Below are 18,327 nucleotides of genomic sequence, written 5' to 3'. Positions count from 1 at the left end.
CAGTGCCGAGTACAGTGGGACAGTCACTGCCCTGGTCCTGCTGGCCACACTATTCCTGATACAGGCCAGGATGCCCTTGGTCTTCTTGGCCACCTGGGCACACACTGAATCATGTTCAGTCAGCTGTCAACCAGCACTCCCACTGGGCTGCTTTCCAGCCACTTTGGAAGAGTAAATTTCAGCCTTTGTGGAGGTTGTCAGAAATAGAATATCCATAACATTAAAAATTAACCTACCTGACAAAGACTCACTAGTAGCTACATTCACATACTTAGCAAATTGAGAGATTGCTCTGATGTGCTTACTACTTGATAATCTCTTTTTCTACCCTACACAAGCAACGTTTGGGCTTTCCCATAAGAAGTGGATTGTGCAGTGGTGCAACTGTCCTGCCCTCAGACATGGGAATGGGCTGGACTGGGAGCCCCAGCCAAGGCACAGTTATGCTCAAACACTGCAAACTTTGTGACTGGCCTCATCATAAGCTGATGCAGCTTATTATGTCATACCCATATGTTTCTGGTCCAGTCTTTTCTAAAGGTCGGGCCAGCTGAGTGAGGAGGGGAAAAAACCAGGGGCCTAAGCTGCAGTACTTTGGGAATGGTAAGGGTGCTCTGAAGAGGAGTGAGTAGAGCCATTCCACAAAACCCCTTGTCTTTTGAAAAGGTACGAACAATTCCTTCTCAAATTAATAGTGGCAAACAGTACTTTGTAATTAGGTTGAAAAAGCAGGCTAATCTGAAAGACATACAGCTAAAATACTGGTATCTTGGAGAAGTGGTTTCTTCTCAGGTATTTGGGTTTGAATATACTTACAAATACTGGTTACAAAAGGCAGTGACAAAGCAGAAAATGCAATCCTTCAACAGCAAATGAGATCTGAAGTACCCTACTTAAGGACATTCACTGGCAAGTTTGAGTTATTTTAACTGAAAATGATCCCACATTGTTTCGAAAGATTTTAGTAGTATACAGTATATGGATGCCAATAAAAATAACTCCTAGAAAAAAGTTTTGCTGAAAACATTTATAGTCAAAATTTTGGATTTAGTGAATAGTCTTTAAAACATGTACTTTAACACGTGCTTGAAACTGAAACAAAGTTCTTAGGTTTTTGGTTTTTAAGCAGCAGAGCCACAGAACTGCTGGGATTAATCAGCAAAAGGATCAAATGAAAGTAAGTTTTAACAGAGCTGGCAATCATCTGTCATTGAGACAGTGGACTTATCCATGTATGGCATTTCTATGTTTTTAAATGTCTCTTGACATTTAAATTAAAACTTTACATTTGGAAGAAAAGATTTTGCAAAATGAGGTAGGTCAGTTCTTGACAAAGATATAAAGTGTTTGACAGCCTCTGAAGAGCATATGTGAGAAGAGTCATATTTCAGGAAGACATCACCAAGGACTTCAGAGCTTTCAGTATTTATTTTCAAACTAAATCTGTATTTTTTTATGCAAGACACTTTGTTTTGTAATCTGTGGGGTAATTTGCTAAGGTCTGTTGCACGTGATTGCACACACTGTAATTTTCTACAAAGATAAAAGCAGTTCATTGAAATCTCCAGCATTACAAGGACAGTTGAGAGCACAGAAGGGGACTCTAGTGGTCTGGAGGTTACTTAGTTTTCCTGTGAGGAAGACAAACAACATTCCTTGTAATGTGATGCAGACTTTGCTTCTAACTTGCATTGTCTGGCATTTAAATGAAGGGTAAAAGTTTAGAAGTGTGGATAGATCACATACAACATCTGCAGTACAAAACATTTCAGAACACTATGAAAGGACACTTAACAACTTCAGTGTAGGTAAGCTGGAAATAGGAAAGTGCATTTTGGGCATCAGTACTCTTATGCAATCTTCCTTAAAAGCAACGCTTCTAATTATAAGTGTCATTTTTGACTATTTAACATTATGTAGTTAAACCGACTGCTCAATGAGTAAGAATAGATTGAAGAGATTGAAAGAAAGTCTGATCCCCTCTGACTTTGAATTGAAATTGAAATTCGCTCTGCACCTAGTTAGTAGCAAGTCTCTCTCTCTTCAAGTTACTGTTCTTTTTCCAGTGTGTATGTTGAATGCAGTGGTTCGAATAGCTCAGACTAAGTAACAGACTGGAAATATTGTGGTAGCTTAAGTAAAATAAACTGTCATAGTCCTGAAGTCTCTGTTATAGCAATCTGCTGGGCTTGGGCTGTAAACGCAACAGAAGCTTCCTGTAGTGCAGCCTTTAAAGCAAAGCTGCACTGCTCAGTTTTTTTAAAAAACCAAACCACGTGAAGCAGAGCTGAGAGCCCCGGTCTGCAGGCCAGCATGGAGACTTTCCCTGCATGGGTTGTCTCCCACCAGCCTGGGTGATCAGCTAGCTCATGGCAATTAGTCTTAATAAAGCAGTAGTGTGTTCCTAGGGGGAATAGCTGACTCTACTAATTGCTGGCAGCCGCTTCAGGGATTCTGGCTCCTTCCATTTAAGAGGAGAGTCATATGACTTCATGCTCAGTTGTTGCTTGTCAATGTGACCTTTCCTTTTCCCTCCTCCCTGTAGTTTCAGTGTGGGAAACTAAACAGTGCAGTGATGTCAATTTGAGGTTCCCCTTATAGCAGCAGGCAAAGAGCAGAAATGTAGAGAAGATGAGAAATTGACTACCTGAGTGTGCTTTTTCCTATGAGTAACTACTAACTGGATGCTGGAAAGGTCTCAGATGCCTACATTGCTTCTCAGGTGCCTCAGCCCTATTCTGGCTGGCCTTCAGTATGGCCAAGGAGCAGCTGCATCCATGGAGTCTAATTCCCTCTTGGAGGCAGGTGCTGCTGAAGCAGCTCCTCACAGCAAGTAAGGCTGCCATGCTGGAAGGGATGTGAGGACACAGCGTGCTCCAAGGAGGATCTCCCTGATCACAGTGTTTCAAGGATGCAATCAGACCAGGGTCACAGGAAACTGTGCACACAGGCACTGTCTTAAACAAGTGTAAACCTTCCCAAAAGCTAAAGGTGACATCAGATAGAGTTTGTCCAAGTTAGTAGGAAGATGGCAGCCTGTGGCTTTAGGGTGACTCTTGGGACCAGTATTCAGCGCTGCGACTTGGTAGGTGAAAAAAAACCCAAAAAAATTTGTTATTATGTCCTATTACATTCTCTTATTTTTCTTGGTCAGTGTAGGGTTGCAAAAGTCCATCCTGATGTATTTAGGCAAAAGGAGAAAAGGGATATTTAAGTTGGCAAATGAACAGGATTGCTGTCAAAAGTAATTTCTGTATTGCATAACTGATGTTGCGATCTGAGTCCATCAGCTCTTCCTAAGAAAAGGAATTAGATTTTACATGGTTTGAAAGTTTTGGATTTGGTTTTATTTCGTTTTTTTCCCCCAGAATCTGTGATTTTTGTAAGGGAAACAAACAGACAAACCCAGAGAAATAACAAAGCAACACTGTTTCTGTGAATTCAGAAGCAACAAAAAGCACTGTGGAAAATAGTGCGATAGGAAGTCAATCCAATTTGTACTCTCACCTTTGCACTAGGCAAGATGATCAAAATGCAAATTGGATCTTTGTTACTGGCAATGTTTAGTGTTTTAACTGTCACCAGATATGACAGGACTACAAAGGAAGATGAGGCAGACTTAGGCAGAAAATACTGCTCAGTCCCTCTTGGAAAAGTGGAAGCTGCACATCATGTCCCATGGGAAAGGCAGTACTATGGCAGCAGTACCTCAGAGCTGTGGGACTGTGCGTGAAGGAGCTAGAGGTCAGCAGTGGCTAGAGAGAGAGATTCTGACTCCACTTTCCCTGCTGGCAGTGGCAGGGTGGAGTCCTTCTTCTGCTGCCTGTTCAAAAGGTTTGGTTTATGCTTTGGTTCGGGTTTGTTTTGTTTTGTTTTGTTTTGTTTTTCTTATCCAGTTCTCATCTACTGCAAAAGATGTGAAACTGCCCAAAACAGGGAACAGATGATAGAGGTTTCTGAACAAGTGACATTTCTGAGGCATTTCATGGTAGAAAGTAACTCTGTAAACTAAACAAGTGATGATGGGAAAATGCATTGTGTGTTAGGATAGTAATTTCAAGTCATCAGACATAAGATATCAAATTTGTTGTAATTTACTGACAACCTAGACAGCTGGGTTTCAACTCCCTAGCAGTTTTTTTTCCCCACCTAACTTTGGTTCCACTTAGTTAAACGCAAGAAAACAAAGAGGAGTCAAAATTTGTTGCAGACTGAGTTGCTGAAGCCTGCAAATGCTCAGCAGTACTGCTATTCCTCTTGCTTTCACTGAACAGCTGCAGGCAGCTTCCAGTTCCCTGACTCAAAGGGAAATTTGGCAGTTTAGTTTTCTTTTTCTTGTCCTCTCTGCATTCAAACTGTAGAGGCTGAAAAGTCAGCCTAGAATCAGTAGGAGGTAAAAATACACTTTTGCACTCCTGCTTTAATTTATTTGTTAATAAATCTGCTAGAATGCAAACTGCCTCCCACTCAGAAGAGATTAGCTCCTCTGTTCACAGCAGGATTCAAAAACTGCAGAACAACAGGCCTCTAGGCTGACCCTTAGCTAAGAAACCCAGAAGCACAAGGTCCTTAACTGTAGAAATCTAGACCAGTTACTCTAATCCAACTGTGGCTGAAAAGCACACATTTTAGGCTCATGTTACAGCACGTCCAACCAGCTCTGTGTATCATGTGACATGGCAAATCCATATGTGTACCTGCACCATGGATACCATCCTAATCCTTGGTTTTATGGGTGTTATTCCTCCCCAGAACGTGTCCGTGCTGGAGAACCACCACTGGCGCTCTACCATAGGCATGCTTCGAGAGTCACGGCTGCTCGCCCACCTGCCCAAGGAGGTCACGTAAGTGTCCACGAGAATCACTGAAACTAGGCCATGGCCTCCTTCTCCCTCCTTGAAAGCACACTGGGAAAGAGGCCCAGGCTTCAGAATAGGCTGAACTTCCTGCACCTTCTCCACTGTGAAATCATGAGATGAAATTATACAGTGGAAGTAATTTTAAAGACTTCCCACTTCTGCAACACAGGAATGGCCACTCTCAGCACCAGGACCACGGAGAGTCCCAGCAAGAGTGGGCTTGTTCAGATCAGCTGCTGGCATTTTTCATTTTACATAGCACCAACCAAATATGGAAAGATTTAGTGATTAAAAACAGGAAATTGAAGGAGTTGGGCGAGGAGCATCAAGACTGCTCCGGACTTCCACACGTCACTGAGGGAATGTGGTTCAGTCTTTAAGGATAAAGCAAAAAAAGAACAGCCACATGAGCAACTTGGCCAAGTTGCTGCTAGCTTTTTACTTGTGTTAGTCCCACCAAGGATGGGAGACTGAGACAGTGAACAGACTGCAGTAATACATTTTAAATCACAGGTGCCCCTACCAGGAATATAAACAAGCTACCTGGAAGCAGTAAGCTTTATATCCCTCCCGAAATTCTTTGCATCAGACCAACAACTTTAAAGGGCTTCAGTCTAGACCTTCACAACTTTGACTGCATCTTCAAAGTTGCAGTGTTCACCACTCAGCTCTGAGCAGCTGAAGTAAGACGTGAGCATTTTTCTTGATGCAACATGCTGTTGTTTCAGGGTGGGTTATTTTTGTACTTTCCTAGCGCTGTTCAGAAGCTTTCAGAACAACCTGTGCCAACAGGCATTTTTCCTTTACATTATCTATTCTTGAACCCACTTGGGCAGGTAGAACAGTTGTACCCTGGAAAACCCAGCAGAGACTGACCAGACTGGGTCTATAAAGAAAGAGGGAGCTTTGTGCCAGTTCCAGTGATCCAGAGCAGGTTGTTTTGAGCTCTTAATGTTGAATGGTTTCATGATTAAAAGGGTTTATTTACCTTCATTGCAGACAGGACATTGAGCAGCAGTTGGGCTCTCTGATCTTGGCAACAGACATTAACAGGCAGAATGAGTTTTTGATCCGTCTGAAATCTCATCTTGACAATCAGGATTTGAGGCTGGAGGATGCACAAGACAGACATTTTATGCTTCAGGTAACTTCATTTTTTTTAATGGTTTTTATGAATTTTTCAGGTCACAGTATTTCCTAGTATATGTTAAGAGTAGTATATTATACCATGTCTGGACATCAGCCTCTCCTTACCTATTACCATAAACACTTTCCTTCTGCCACCTTCTGGCATGTCAGGCAAGCATAAGGTGCCTCCAGTATTTCCTTATGTAATTTCCTTGAGTTAAAAAGCTATGAATGCAACAGATACAGGAGAGTGTCAAATGCTAAGGAATGGAGATAAGCTAGATTATTTTATTTCCAGAACACTGCTTCTCTTGCCAGGTAATGCTTAGTTGTAGTGTCTCTCTCTCTTCTGGCAAATGTCACTCCACTGGTGTTATTTTCTAGCACTGTGCAGGAGAGCTCCCTCATTGGTGTTCTTTCCAGGACAGCCTGACATCGGGTCTCCAAGTCCTGTTCCTGTGATGGATGCTCAGAAACTGCCTCTGCAGACAGATGTTGCCATGGCAGCAGATGCTTCTCTAGTGCATCTGCCCAGCTAATGGAAAACCCATGCTTTATTCAAAACTCAAATAGGTTCATACTGGTTCTTCCAGCTAAGCAGCAGTCATTAGCAGACTCTTCAGAATAAACCTCTATCTATTAAAGCATTATTGTTATTAATGTAGCTACATATACTTGCTTCTTTGGAGAAATTACATTAATTTCACTCCTAAATACATAAAGAATTTGAAGTAATAATTTTCATTTATAAAACAAACACCTACATATTTTTATTCCATCAAAGTCACGGAAAAGGTGACAGCTGCAAGGAAAGAATTGTTAATCTGTTAATTCTTCCCCCTCCAACAGCATGGAAAATGTAGTAGCTTCTTACCTGTTCTCTCAAACACAGTCTTCTGTCAGACTCCTGTACAGACTGTGGCAGGGCAGGGTGACAGGTTGACTGTATTTCTGGACAGATAAGACAAGAAAATTGTGCAAATACCAAAAGCAGAGGAATTACAGCTCTCAGCTATGGCAAAAAAAAAGGTTTCTTATGCACTAGGAACTTAGGAACAAGGGAACAGACAGTAAGATTTACTTATCTGATGAATTAGTTATGGAAGAAGAAAAGAAAAAGATCAAGAACTCTTGATTGATTGGAGTAAGCTAAAGTATGTTTGAAAGGTCCTTGCAGTAGACAATAACATTAAGTCTAATCAGCTTAATCCAGAGAAAAATGACCTGGAGATTTCTCTCTGCTGGTTCAGAGGCCTGAACTCTTAGAGGAAACTTATGTTTTCTTCCCAGGTGCCAGAATGACTTCTGACTTCTGTCAGACTGAATGACTGTGTTCAGTCTGTGAAGAAACAAGGCACAGGATATTTTGTTCCAAGGCAGTAAGACAGGCAGACTATTACGTGGTTGACTTTTCTGAAGTAGTTACTCAGTTTTAAAAACCTTTTCCCCTGTACTCATTCTCATACAAAGCACTTAAAAGTACTAGTTAACTTAAGTGAAACCAGGCCGGGGCAGTGTGGAGAGTCCTGTGCTTAGCTTTGTAAACAAAAATATGCAGACATTAAGATGAAGTGTAATTGAAGTGAGATGCAAGGTCACACACTGAGACCGCAGAGAAATCATGCCCAAATACACCAGCTTGGCTCTTCCCTTCCTTGTCATCAGCCATGGATGCTGAGCCAAGCAGTCAGCAGGAGCCAGCCTGAGGCTTTTGTTGGCTTATTCCTTCCAAGGAATATCCAAAACACTTTGCAGCCTTGGAATTTGGCCCTGCTCTTGTTCTCACTACGGTAAAGTGGAGGGCTGAATGAAAGTTTTGTTTGCAGCTTAAGTAAATGCTCTTTCCTCAAAGGGCACATTTGGGTGAGGCTGAGCCTCTGAAAGGTAATCTTAACTCTTCCCAGCATTGCTGGTGGGGCCTGGGAGTTCCATGACTACAGATTTACTGCTGCAGCACTGCTAAACAGTAACTTCCTTTCTCACTACTGCTTTTCTTCTTGCTTTCAGATTGCACTCAAGTGTGCTGACATTTGCAACCCTTGCCGGGTCTGGGATCTGAGCAAGCAGTGGAGTGAGCGGGTCTGTGAAGAGTTTTACCGGCAAGGTCAGCCCCTTCAACTCACAGCAGTCCCTTTCACCTCAGCTTTCCATGGTTTGTGTGTGACAAGCCAGAGGTAGCACTGAAATGTGCCTTGAGAATGAGCTCTTCAGAGGTGCGCTGCCCCATTGGAAAAGTGGGAAGGAGTAGAAGAGCAGCAAGTGTTTCTCTGCTCCTCTACCAGCATCAGGCAGGAGGGAGGCTTCTGCTGTGCCTCAGCACTTGAGTTCAGCTGCAAAGCCCATGGCTGGGTTCTTCTCTGAGGCCCTCCAGTCACATTTCTGAGGCACTCCAGTGAGCATTTCTGAGCTGGAATGGTGCCGGCACCACACTGCCCCAAAATCCTAGCACCGGGTTTTATCTCGCTTTTCATGCTCCCACTGCAACTCTGATGGGAGCCTTACCCTCACTGTTTCCCAAATATGACACATTCTTCTGCCTGCAAATGCAGAGAAAGGGTTCAAACATGCTTCCCAGCATGCTGTTGAAAGGGCCAAAGCAGGCATGCCAAACCTCAGCTAGAACCTATTGCAAATGTTTTCAGACCCCTGCAGAGAGCACAGTCAAGCAGGGTTTTTTTGAAACACAGTAATTGCACCATTTGGCTCTATCTGCATAGGCAGGGTCATGCTGTGCTACAATACAGGGTGCAGCAGAGTTTAATCAGTGCTAAATTCTTTGTTCAGAGCATCCTGAGAGTTGAAGGCAAGTGGAAGAGCACACAATGAAGTTTTTAGTTAATATAATTTTCTGCACTGCAAAAATTAAGCCACATCTGAGCTGGTACCTGGTATAGTTAGTCTGTAACGAGGACAGACAGGTCAGCAAGTTAATTTTCAGCCAATGTCAGTTTAAGCTGGTGAAATGTGTTTGATGCCTTTGATGCAACATAAGCAACTTGCCCAGTGCAGGTTTAGTTAGTCAGATGTGTAGTGAAGGCATAATCAGCAGGCAGCCCATGAGGTGCAGTACCTCACCTTTACTGTATTAGGGGACCATGCTGAGAAAGACAGCTCAACTCTTAAAAGAGTAAGCTTTTTCCACTGCCCTCAAGATTTGTTCATCTAACATCTAAAATATACCTCTGAAAGAGGACACCTGAGTACATGAGACCAGTTAGAAGCACCACAGGGAGAAAAGGAGAATTTTATGTGGGACAATTATACAGAAACTGTGGTCTGATTGTCACTAGTGGCTGTATAATCCTGTTCAGTGGTACAACATCCCCAGTATTAAATAGCATGCATTTAGATACCATTATCACTTTAAAGTGTTTTTGTAGACCTCTCCACCTCCTTACACACAATGATGGGGCTTGAAGGTATTTTTCAGCACTAAGTTTAGCATCTGGAACCCAAGGTCTCATGTTTTGATTTTTAACTATAGATGAGACAGATAATACCACAATTAGTGTTTTGTTTAATCTTCCTTCTGGAATGAAGTTTTAACAGAACATTTCTAAGGCCATTTTAATAGAGACTCAGATCCTGATCTTCTAATGTTCTGGTGCATCTACACTAAATGTTAATAAATAAAATACACAATCCAGGTACATTTCAGGGAGCATCTGACGCCTACAGCAGCTCCTAACAAAAACCTTTTCCTAGGAAAATACTCTAATTTGTTTTTAGATCTTTTAAAAGTCAACACAGCTGGGAGCACAAGGTAAGAAATAAAACTTGATTTGTATACATGAAACTGGAAGTGGTAAGAAAAAGCTTTCAAGACGATGACTAATGTTAAAGCAACATTAATTATCAGTTGCTCTGATAAGGTTTTAAAATTGCTTGGAAGGTTTTCCCTACCATGAATAATTAATGCAGTTCCTTTTATAGTAACTGGAAACAAAAAAAAATTGACTGTCATTTTAAGTTCTTACCATGGAAAAGCAAATCTTACTTCTGTCAACTAAGTGATTTCTGAAAGACAAGAAGATGTGGATATACTTTGAGCCAGACAGATATGCATATACTTTGAGTCAACCATTTTCTACCCAGAACACCTACAGAGGGGATATCACTGGAATTAGAAATTTTCTTTTACTCAAATATTTTTGGAGGGGTAGATGAGAAGACAAATTGCACATCTGGCAACATAAGAAACTGTTATTGTGTCACAGATTTGCTGAATTGTTCCTTTTGATTGTTCACAAAGCTAAAAATGTTTTCTTGATGCTTTCTAAGTGCTCAATTAGAATTGAAAATAGTCTGTTCACATTTAAGAAGTGATTCTGTGCTGCAGAGGGAAGAAAGGCAAGGCTTAAAAATGCACACAGTGTTTTATATGGGGCTGTAGAACCTGAGTAGCACAATAGCAAAAACTGTTCATGGGGAGAAATGAGCTTTTAAATAAAAACAGTGGATTTAAAGCAAAATGTTTCTTTATGGGCTGAATACAGTGTTTTGTCTGAATTAGCAGGTCTGTCTTTCTAACAAGAATGATCTTCCTAACCAGCCCTCACTACATCTTTATTGGTAAATCAGATGGACACAATATTATTGTCTGTGGGGAAGTGGCACACCTTAGCTTGCACACAGCTGACTCTCACTCCCTTCCACGCTGTAGACAGGAAAGATCCTGTACCTCTTGCAGTATTCAGGATTGTACACTGGCAGGGAAGGCTAACAGTCACAAAGGATGAACGTGTTGCACTCACAGACAGAGAGTGTTTGTTTTAAGAAAGGCCCTACACCCAAAACTTAACTCAGAGCAATCTTTGCCGGAAGTAATTTCAGGCATGGGGAATGCAGTCTCTCCAGCAGAAAAAGTGACTGTTGTCTTGGCATGGCAGTGAGCAAATTACACCCTCTGAGATGTTTTTCTGCTGAATCTTAAATCCAGCATGGTCGTTGCTATTGATTACCTTCAACTCCATAAAAAACATCTGCCATTACTATGTACAGAAGCCTGTCCTGTGTGACTATTTCTGCAGGAAGAATTATTCTGCAGGAAGAATTTCTACTGACTGTTTATAAGTGTCTTCTCAATGTCAAACCTGGTCAATTCTGCATCAATGCCAATCTGAGGTGGCATCTGGAGTGAGCAGATCCCCCCGGCAGGTTTTTCTTCCAACAATTTGAAAGAGTCCCCAGGGCTGGTCACAGCAGGAGCTGCCTTGCAGGAATCTTCAGAGCAGTCCTGGATTTGGAACTGGAGACCTCCTGGTCCAGTTAATACTCTGCTATGAAGGTGGCTAGGAGTTCAGCCAACTACTTTTCTGTCTCGAGTCAGTCCTGTGCAGATGCCTCTCTGGGGACTTCCTGGATGATCCAGAAAATAAATATTCTCAGTGCAACAGTAAAGGCATATCTTGATACCCAGCTACTGCAAAGTAATAAGACAGACTTTTTAATTTCATCCTTTTTCCACATTTATATCTTGAGCTCCATAGCTCTTGATGCTTGAAACATTGCTGGAGTCCATGCTTTGGCCCTTACTAGTTTGTTAGTGCAGCCACAGCTGTGGGCTGCCAGGCTCCAACACTCTTCTCTTTACAAGCCACTTCCACAAGAACACACTAGCAATTTCCACTACTGTACTACTGTAAATCTGAAATTGATGCACTGCAGTTTTCTGGTAGGAAGTGATCTGAACAATGAGTAAATGAACTAGAAACTAGAATGTCTTAAAAACCTTTCACATGAGAGAGTCTATTTTAAAAATTACGGTACTCAGAACACTTACATGCTCAGATTCAATGTTCATCTAAAAGTTGTCTTTTCTTAGATTTTTCTTTGTATGGATAATTGGTTTCTCTGATACCTAAATAGAAAAAGTCCAGAAAATGAAGGTATTTAGACATTTACCATGGTCATCATTGGTAGAAGATTCCAACTCTTCACACAGTTGCAGACACTGTAAGAGTGTGGCATAGGTATGGAGAAGAGATAAAAATGGCAGAAAAATATTTTTTTTCCTTTTTTTTTTTGCAGGTGATCTGGAACAAAAATTTGAACTGGAAATAAGCCCCCTTTGTAATCAGCAAAAGGATACAGTACCAAGCATCCAGATTGGTAAGTATTAGTTTCATTCTCTTCACGGTTATCTCACTATGGCAGAAACTCTAAGAGAAACTTTTATTCACCACATGCCCCACTCTGATCCAGTTGTTTTAACAATAAGAGCTGCAGATACTGTAAGAGTTAAAAAATATGTTCTAAATTAAAATGTTCAAAACAAAATCTATCCAAGCCAAATGTTCAACAGAATGACAAAGGAGTCTTTGCATAGGGGGAAAATACCCACAGGAAAAAATTGCAGCCAGTGTTAAACACTGGTTACTTTCTTGTCTGAAATCTCCTCAAAGGTTGCTGACGGTCACAGAGTTTACTGTGACACACACAGGTAAAGCCATATCTTGTCATGTATGCTGGTCAGAAGCTGTGCATTTCAAAAGGAATTAATGTCTGAGAGTTGATTGTTATTTCTCGTGAGGACTTTTGCCACTTGCCTTGCTCTGTGCTTTTGAGGCATCGGTGGGGCAGTGCACTTGGGGAATTAACTTGACACTCACCAGCTGTTCCTTGTGTGTTTCTCCAGGGTTCATGACATACATCGTTGAGCCACTCTTTGAGAGGTGGGCCCAGTTTACAGGCAACACTCCCCTATCTGAAAACATGCTAAACCATCTCAGGAGGAACAAGGCCAAGTGGAGAAGTTTGCTCCACAAGCAACACAGCAGTAGTAGGAGCAACGACCACTCAGGCCAAGTGACTGGCAGCCAGGAACAGACTTTAAATGAAGAAGAGACTCCTTAGTGGCAGCTTTGCACTTTTCCTTCTAGCACTGCTATCTCCGTCTTGGTCACAGCAGCAAAAAAGGTCCCAGGGAGCAGGAGCCTGTTGTCAACACCGTGCAAAGGCAAGAAATGGCAAAGCTCTAAGGGTCCTCATGAACACGCCCATGGTTCTGCTGGGTTTCTTTCTTCATGTTCCTCTCCCCTCTCTCCATTCTGCGCATGCCTGATGCCATTAGTCACTCCTGATCCCAATCTGCCCCAATGTGGAGTCCCAGCAGGCTGGAAGCCAGGCCAGTTCCAGCTGCCATGATGCAGGGAGGCTTGCTGAGAGAACAGGGGGCACAGAGAGGCACTCCTGGTGATCTTTTCATTTACCACAAGTCATATTGTGACATATGTATATAGGCCCAGAGTGCCACACCCTTTCTAGGCTGGCAGCTGGGCTGCACATTAAACCACCAGCATCTCCAGCATCCAGAGGACATGGACCGAGCGGGACGGTGCTCACAGAGGGCAGAGAGTCGGGCTGTTTTAGTGGTTAAAAACCTTTTTAACTTTTGTATTCTGTGCACTAAACAACAGATCTATAAACCTTGGACTGAAGCTACTCTCCGTATACACACCTTCAGTGTAACAAGGCTTGTTTTGGTAATCATTTTTATGCCACTTTGGATAAAAGACGGGCATCTTCTCATTGCAAGGAACAGTATTCCCTCGCAGCTGAAAGGGAAGGTGTAGTACAGTCTAAACCTTTGAAACACAAACAGATCTATCTTTTGAGTACTGTTTCAAGTTACCTGTTTATATTCACATGTGTACATTTTCTGTAAATAGAAAGCGCTACTGATTCCCATGCCAAAATACTGGAGTACTGTGGGATGATTGCTACCTGTAAAAACATTGGCACTGTGAACAGAATACTGTTAGTTTTAATACAAGAGAAAGCATTTGTAAATATGGTATAGAGTTTATTAATATACACCATTGTTTGTGGATAAAAGCCTTAACTTCTAGCATCCTTCATCTTCTGATAGCTGCCAAAATCATAAGATTACAAGATACGATTCTGAACTGCCTTTCCACTATCCAAGGTATATCAAAGGTCATTGAGGAATGAAATCTGGCAGGATAACTTCTTGAAAACTTCAAACACATTCCATATGGGTCCGTGTTGTTAATCCATGGCACCTTGCACATTCGGTCTAGGCAAATGTTTCACAGCGCCTGAAGTTTTAAGTTCAAAAAAAACCCCAGGCCCTACAGCAACACCACATGATTTGACAGTTCAGCATGATTACCATTTATTCAAACGTGTGAATTTTTACTAAATAGCTTAGTCATCCACAAAGCATGGCATTAGTTCTGGAGTTCAGTTTTTTTCTTGAGAGATGTTGCAGTGTAGCTGATTTTTTCCCCACATTCCCTCCTTAGATAGTCAGCATCAAAATGCATTTGTATTTTTCTTTTAATTAAAAGAATACTTCAACTGACTTTTAGATTAGTCTCAGTCAATGAAGGAAAAAAATGTGTTGTAGTCAGACTACTAAAAATCCTCTTAGCTATCATAGTGGCTGAAGAATTTTCTATGATCTCATCTTTGTGAAAGATACTTGGCCTTAACTATGCCATAAACAACCTCAGTTCTGAAAGTCTTTAAACTTTAAACTTTAAACTTTACTTAATCCTCCACCATTTCAGTGAGATTGTATTCTCAGACACTACTACGTTGCACCAAAGGGATTGTCCCCTGCTCCTCTGCCCCCAGAAAGAATAACTGCATTCAGGTGAATCACAGCATTGTTGTGAGCCCCCCGTACATCAAATCTGTACAGCTGCTTTCCAGAAGAATGAGCAGGTATGGCCAGGTAGTCACATTTGGATAGTCACGTTGAGTTGTGAAGACATTGAAGAAGCCAACAAAGAAAGAGCTTTTTAAGTTGGTGTTTGAGAAACATGAGGAAGATGTTTACTCACAGAAGTGCAAGGGAAAATAGAATACATTTTTTTCAATTAGGGGGGATATTGACTTGATGAGAGAATATTCATGCTCATAAGGTGACTAATGTGTTTAGAGGAAAATAAAAAGCCTGAGTTTTAGTGAAGGATGATTTACTGCGCTAATTCTTTGTATGTATCTTCAGAGAAAAGAGGCTGAAACCCAGTGAAGTAAAAAAGGGGCAAAACATGGTGAGCACACAAAGCACTCCAGCGATGTTTTTCTGCCCCTCCACTGTTATGTAAGGTACAACCAATAGAAAACCTCCTTCTTCCTCCCACTAATCTAAATGAGATTCATACAATAGAAGAACCACAGCAAGCAAAGGGCACTCAAGGGAGTTGTAGTAGAATTAAATTGTTTCTAACTACAGGACATAAATATCTTCTTAAGCACATGAGGGTGGTGGGGGTGGAAGCACCACCACTTTGCAGCTTTTTAGGTGTACCTTTCCTTCTGACAGATGTAGGACAATTATTAGGACATTACGTGAGCAATGTAATGTGCTGCTTAGAAGCACTTAAGTCCATACAAAAGGATGTAATTTCCCGTGTTTTATCTTTTTTCTAGGAAATGGAAGCCCTTTGCCATCTAGCTCAAAGAATTTTTTAAAATGTTCTGAAATTTAGTTAAACCCAGCGTCTAGCAGCATAAAAAGCTCTTGACAGAAACATTGTCGAGCTGTTTCTAAAGAGCTTCCAGAAAATAGGTCCAACAGGAAAGCTTAGGTACAAATCAAATTGTCTTACAGCCACATTAAACCCAAGCCCTTTTCTACAAGTGGAACCTACAGGTTCCATTTCAAGTTTGCTCTTAGCACGTTAAAACTTTCCAACTTTAAAAAGCTCTTCTGAAAATTATCAGGCTGTGGGGGATTTTGGTGCACTGAACATACGGGCTAGATTTCAATCACCTTGTCTAATTAAACAGTGCTTGAAAGAGGTGCAGGGTGGCCCCAGCAGCACTTCTGTACTTGTGAGCCAAACCCATTGCACAGGTTTGGGCCTGGGCCAGTTTGCCTCAGGTGCTCCAGACAGAAGTGCTCAGAAAGGGTAGGCTCTGGCAGCAGATGCCTGGCAGCCAGATTCCCTGGGGTCTGTAATGCAAAATCTGATTTCCCGTAGAAACCCTAACTGGTACCAGCCAATCCAACAGCACCAGTGCTTAGTATGTGCATTTGTGACAAATGTGTGATATTCTCTGGTTTGGAGGGCATTTCTGCACTGGGGTTTCTCCCCAGTGTGCCAACAGGCTGCTGATGCACAGAATAGAAAAGCTATGCAGATAACACAGATTTTGGTGGTATCAGCCCTATCAGCCACTTTACAGAAGGCTCTTGTAAATTATTTTTCCTTCCCACTGGGCCAGTGCAGCTGAAAGATTTTGAAGTTTTCAAACTGAGTTAAGGTTTTCATATTTAGAAAGAGGAAAAAAGCTGTTAAAAGCAGGATGTTAAAATGTTTTTATGCCCCACAAATGAGATTAAAATCTAGCTCCTCTAAATGAAGATTTCATACCATTTAAAAGGCAAAATTTTGTATAACTAACAATAACAAGTGATAATAAGTGAAAATCTTAGGCTGGTTAAAATAATGCATACATATGCATTGTCATTAAGTAAAGATTTTACCTGCCTTTGTGTTTGTAAGTGTCAGTGGTTCAGCCACCAGTCAAATGGGGAATAAAAGGACTATTGACAACATGTACCTTTGGAATACAAGGAACAAAGACAGGTGTAGCTGAGATTAAGTAGAGTCCATGGAGGAAAAAGAAAAAAACCCACACGATCTGCAGTTGTGTCTAACCCAATCTACAACACAGGTCAATTAGTTTTGTATAAACTTGGTTTTCACAAAGAAAACCAAAACCTCCCCAGAGATTAATGAGAAAGCTGTAAATGAGATCAGGCTGTTGTTACACTGCATAGTGATCTCACCAGCTTTTGCAATCTGGGGTTTCAATTTCTGTTAAAGTTTCCATCAAATTAGACACAGAAGGCACACTTAGCCCTTTCAAATGAATTCTCCTCAGAAAGGAAAAACTCAAGTGGCCACAATTTTATTTTCAGGTACCAGACAGGGTACCAGCCATAATGTATTGCCTTATATTTAAAGTCACTAATCTGAGTCGTCCATAAAGTATGCCCATTCCCCTCCTGATGTCACCATGATCCCCATAGCCCACAAAAGTCAATAATTAAATTTGAATTAAAACCCTGCAAATCCAAAAAAAAGCCACCACAAAACACAAACAAAACCACAAGGAAAGCTTCATGCCATTACTGTGTATTCAAATTACTTTGATTGGTGCAAACTGTTGCTCTTTGTTTCTATAATCCATTCAGTATTTTAGGTACATAAACTTTTAAGTGCAGACCATAAGCTTGACATGGATGTAAAATATATTCTGCTTATCTTTGAATTCAAGATTGTATATGTCATGTTTATTGTAAAGCATTTTATATATACATAGTCACATATCTTATACAACTCTGTGGGCCAAACACTGGTCCCCCCAACTTCACTGGGACCAAGAATCAGCCCCCATATGTGTGTATATATGCCATATGCATCATTCTGAAAGGAAGCACTAGATTGTGTGAAAATGCTGTGACTGCTATGCAGTGATGCCAAGAGACTTAACTGTATCTTTTTTAACATACTGCTGTAAGTATTCATCATGTCGAAGAATGACAGCTAATAAAAAAAAAAAGTTAAGTGTTCCAAGTTATTTGGTAAAGCCAGTTGATTGAAGGATCTCCTTTGTTTGCAGAAGACATTCTGGTTTGATAAGGCAGCAAAGATTCCACAGCATTCATTCTCTCACTACCTCTCCTTTCCACCAAAAGAATAATCACTTTACTAGTGTGCTGTTTCTGAGAAGAACTTTTCTCTAAATTTCCCCTTAGACTTGCCATATGAATATAAATGGAGTTCCCTGCAAGAAAAGCATTTCCATGTAATTTTACTAACCATGTAGTAGAAGGATTTTCAAACCACAGGGAAAATGCTTCCCTGCTTAAGTATTTAAAGGAGAGTTTTCCTTAAACTATTGTTTCAGTTCCAGTAATGAATTCTCCTTAGGACCATTGGTCAGTTTTAATCTCCATTTTCTCATTTCTGTTTCAGACCATGTTCTTTATATGTGCAACACGACAGAAGCTTTTGAAGTTTAATTGAAAATACAAGAAGTATTGATGTTCTACACTGATAAGTATTTCTAAGTGAGAAATACTTGTCATCACTGATGGGTATCACTGCAGGGACTCTTCTTGACTCTGACACATTTCTAAAGCCAGAATTAATTTGTACCTCAAAGTGTTCAGCAACAATACTCACATAGTTCGTGCCATGCAAATACTACAATTGAACAAAATACAGGAGCTGGAAATATATTTTGTTTCAGTGCCATTTAGCCAACATTTTAAATTCAAACTTTTCTAAAAAAAAAAAAATTCCACTCTTCAGAATCACAGTATTTTCCTCTGTCCCCCAGGTGCAAACAGAAC

At 41.0% G+C, this 18,327-nt stretch overlaps 1 protein-coding gene across 4 annotated transcripts in view; it reads left to right on the top strand.

Moving 5' to 3' along the window:
• PDE7B (phosphodiesterase 7B) overlaps positions 1-17,536 on the top strand; it is a 170,331-nt gene extending 152,795 nt beyond the window's left edge. For all 4 annotated transcript variants that reach the window (XM_041469861.1, XM_041469860.1, XM_041469862.1 and 1 more), the window contains 5 exons: positions 4,753-4,844; positions 5,859-6,003; positions 7,995-8,091; positions 12,018-12,098; positions 12,625-17,536. In XM_041469861.1, coding sequence (XP_041325795.1) covers positions 4,753-4,844; positions 5,859-6,003; positions 7,995-8,091; positions 12,018-12,098; positions 12,625-12,842 — 633 coding nt within the window. In that variant the 3' untranslated portion in view covers positions 12,843-17,536. The remainder of the gene's footprint in view (positions 1-4,752; positions 4,845-5,858; positions 6,004-7,994; positions 8,092-12,017; positions 12,099-12,624) is intronic.
• The last annotated feature ends 791 nt before the right edge of the window (positions 17,537-18,327 follow it).

This window comes from Pyrgilauda ruficollis, unplaced genomic scaffold (genome assembly GCF_017590135.1).
Source record: "Pyrgilauda ruficollis isolate IOZ18807 unplaced genomic scaffold, ASM1759013v1 scaffold24, whole genome shotgun sequence".
NCBI lineage: Eukaryota > Metazoa > Chordata > Aves > Passeriformes > Passeridae > Pyrgilauda > Pyrgilauda ruficollis.
The sequence above is the reverse complement of the archived record's forward strand: the minus strand, read 5'-3'. Positions and strand labels throughout refer to the sequence as shown.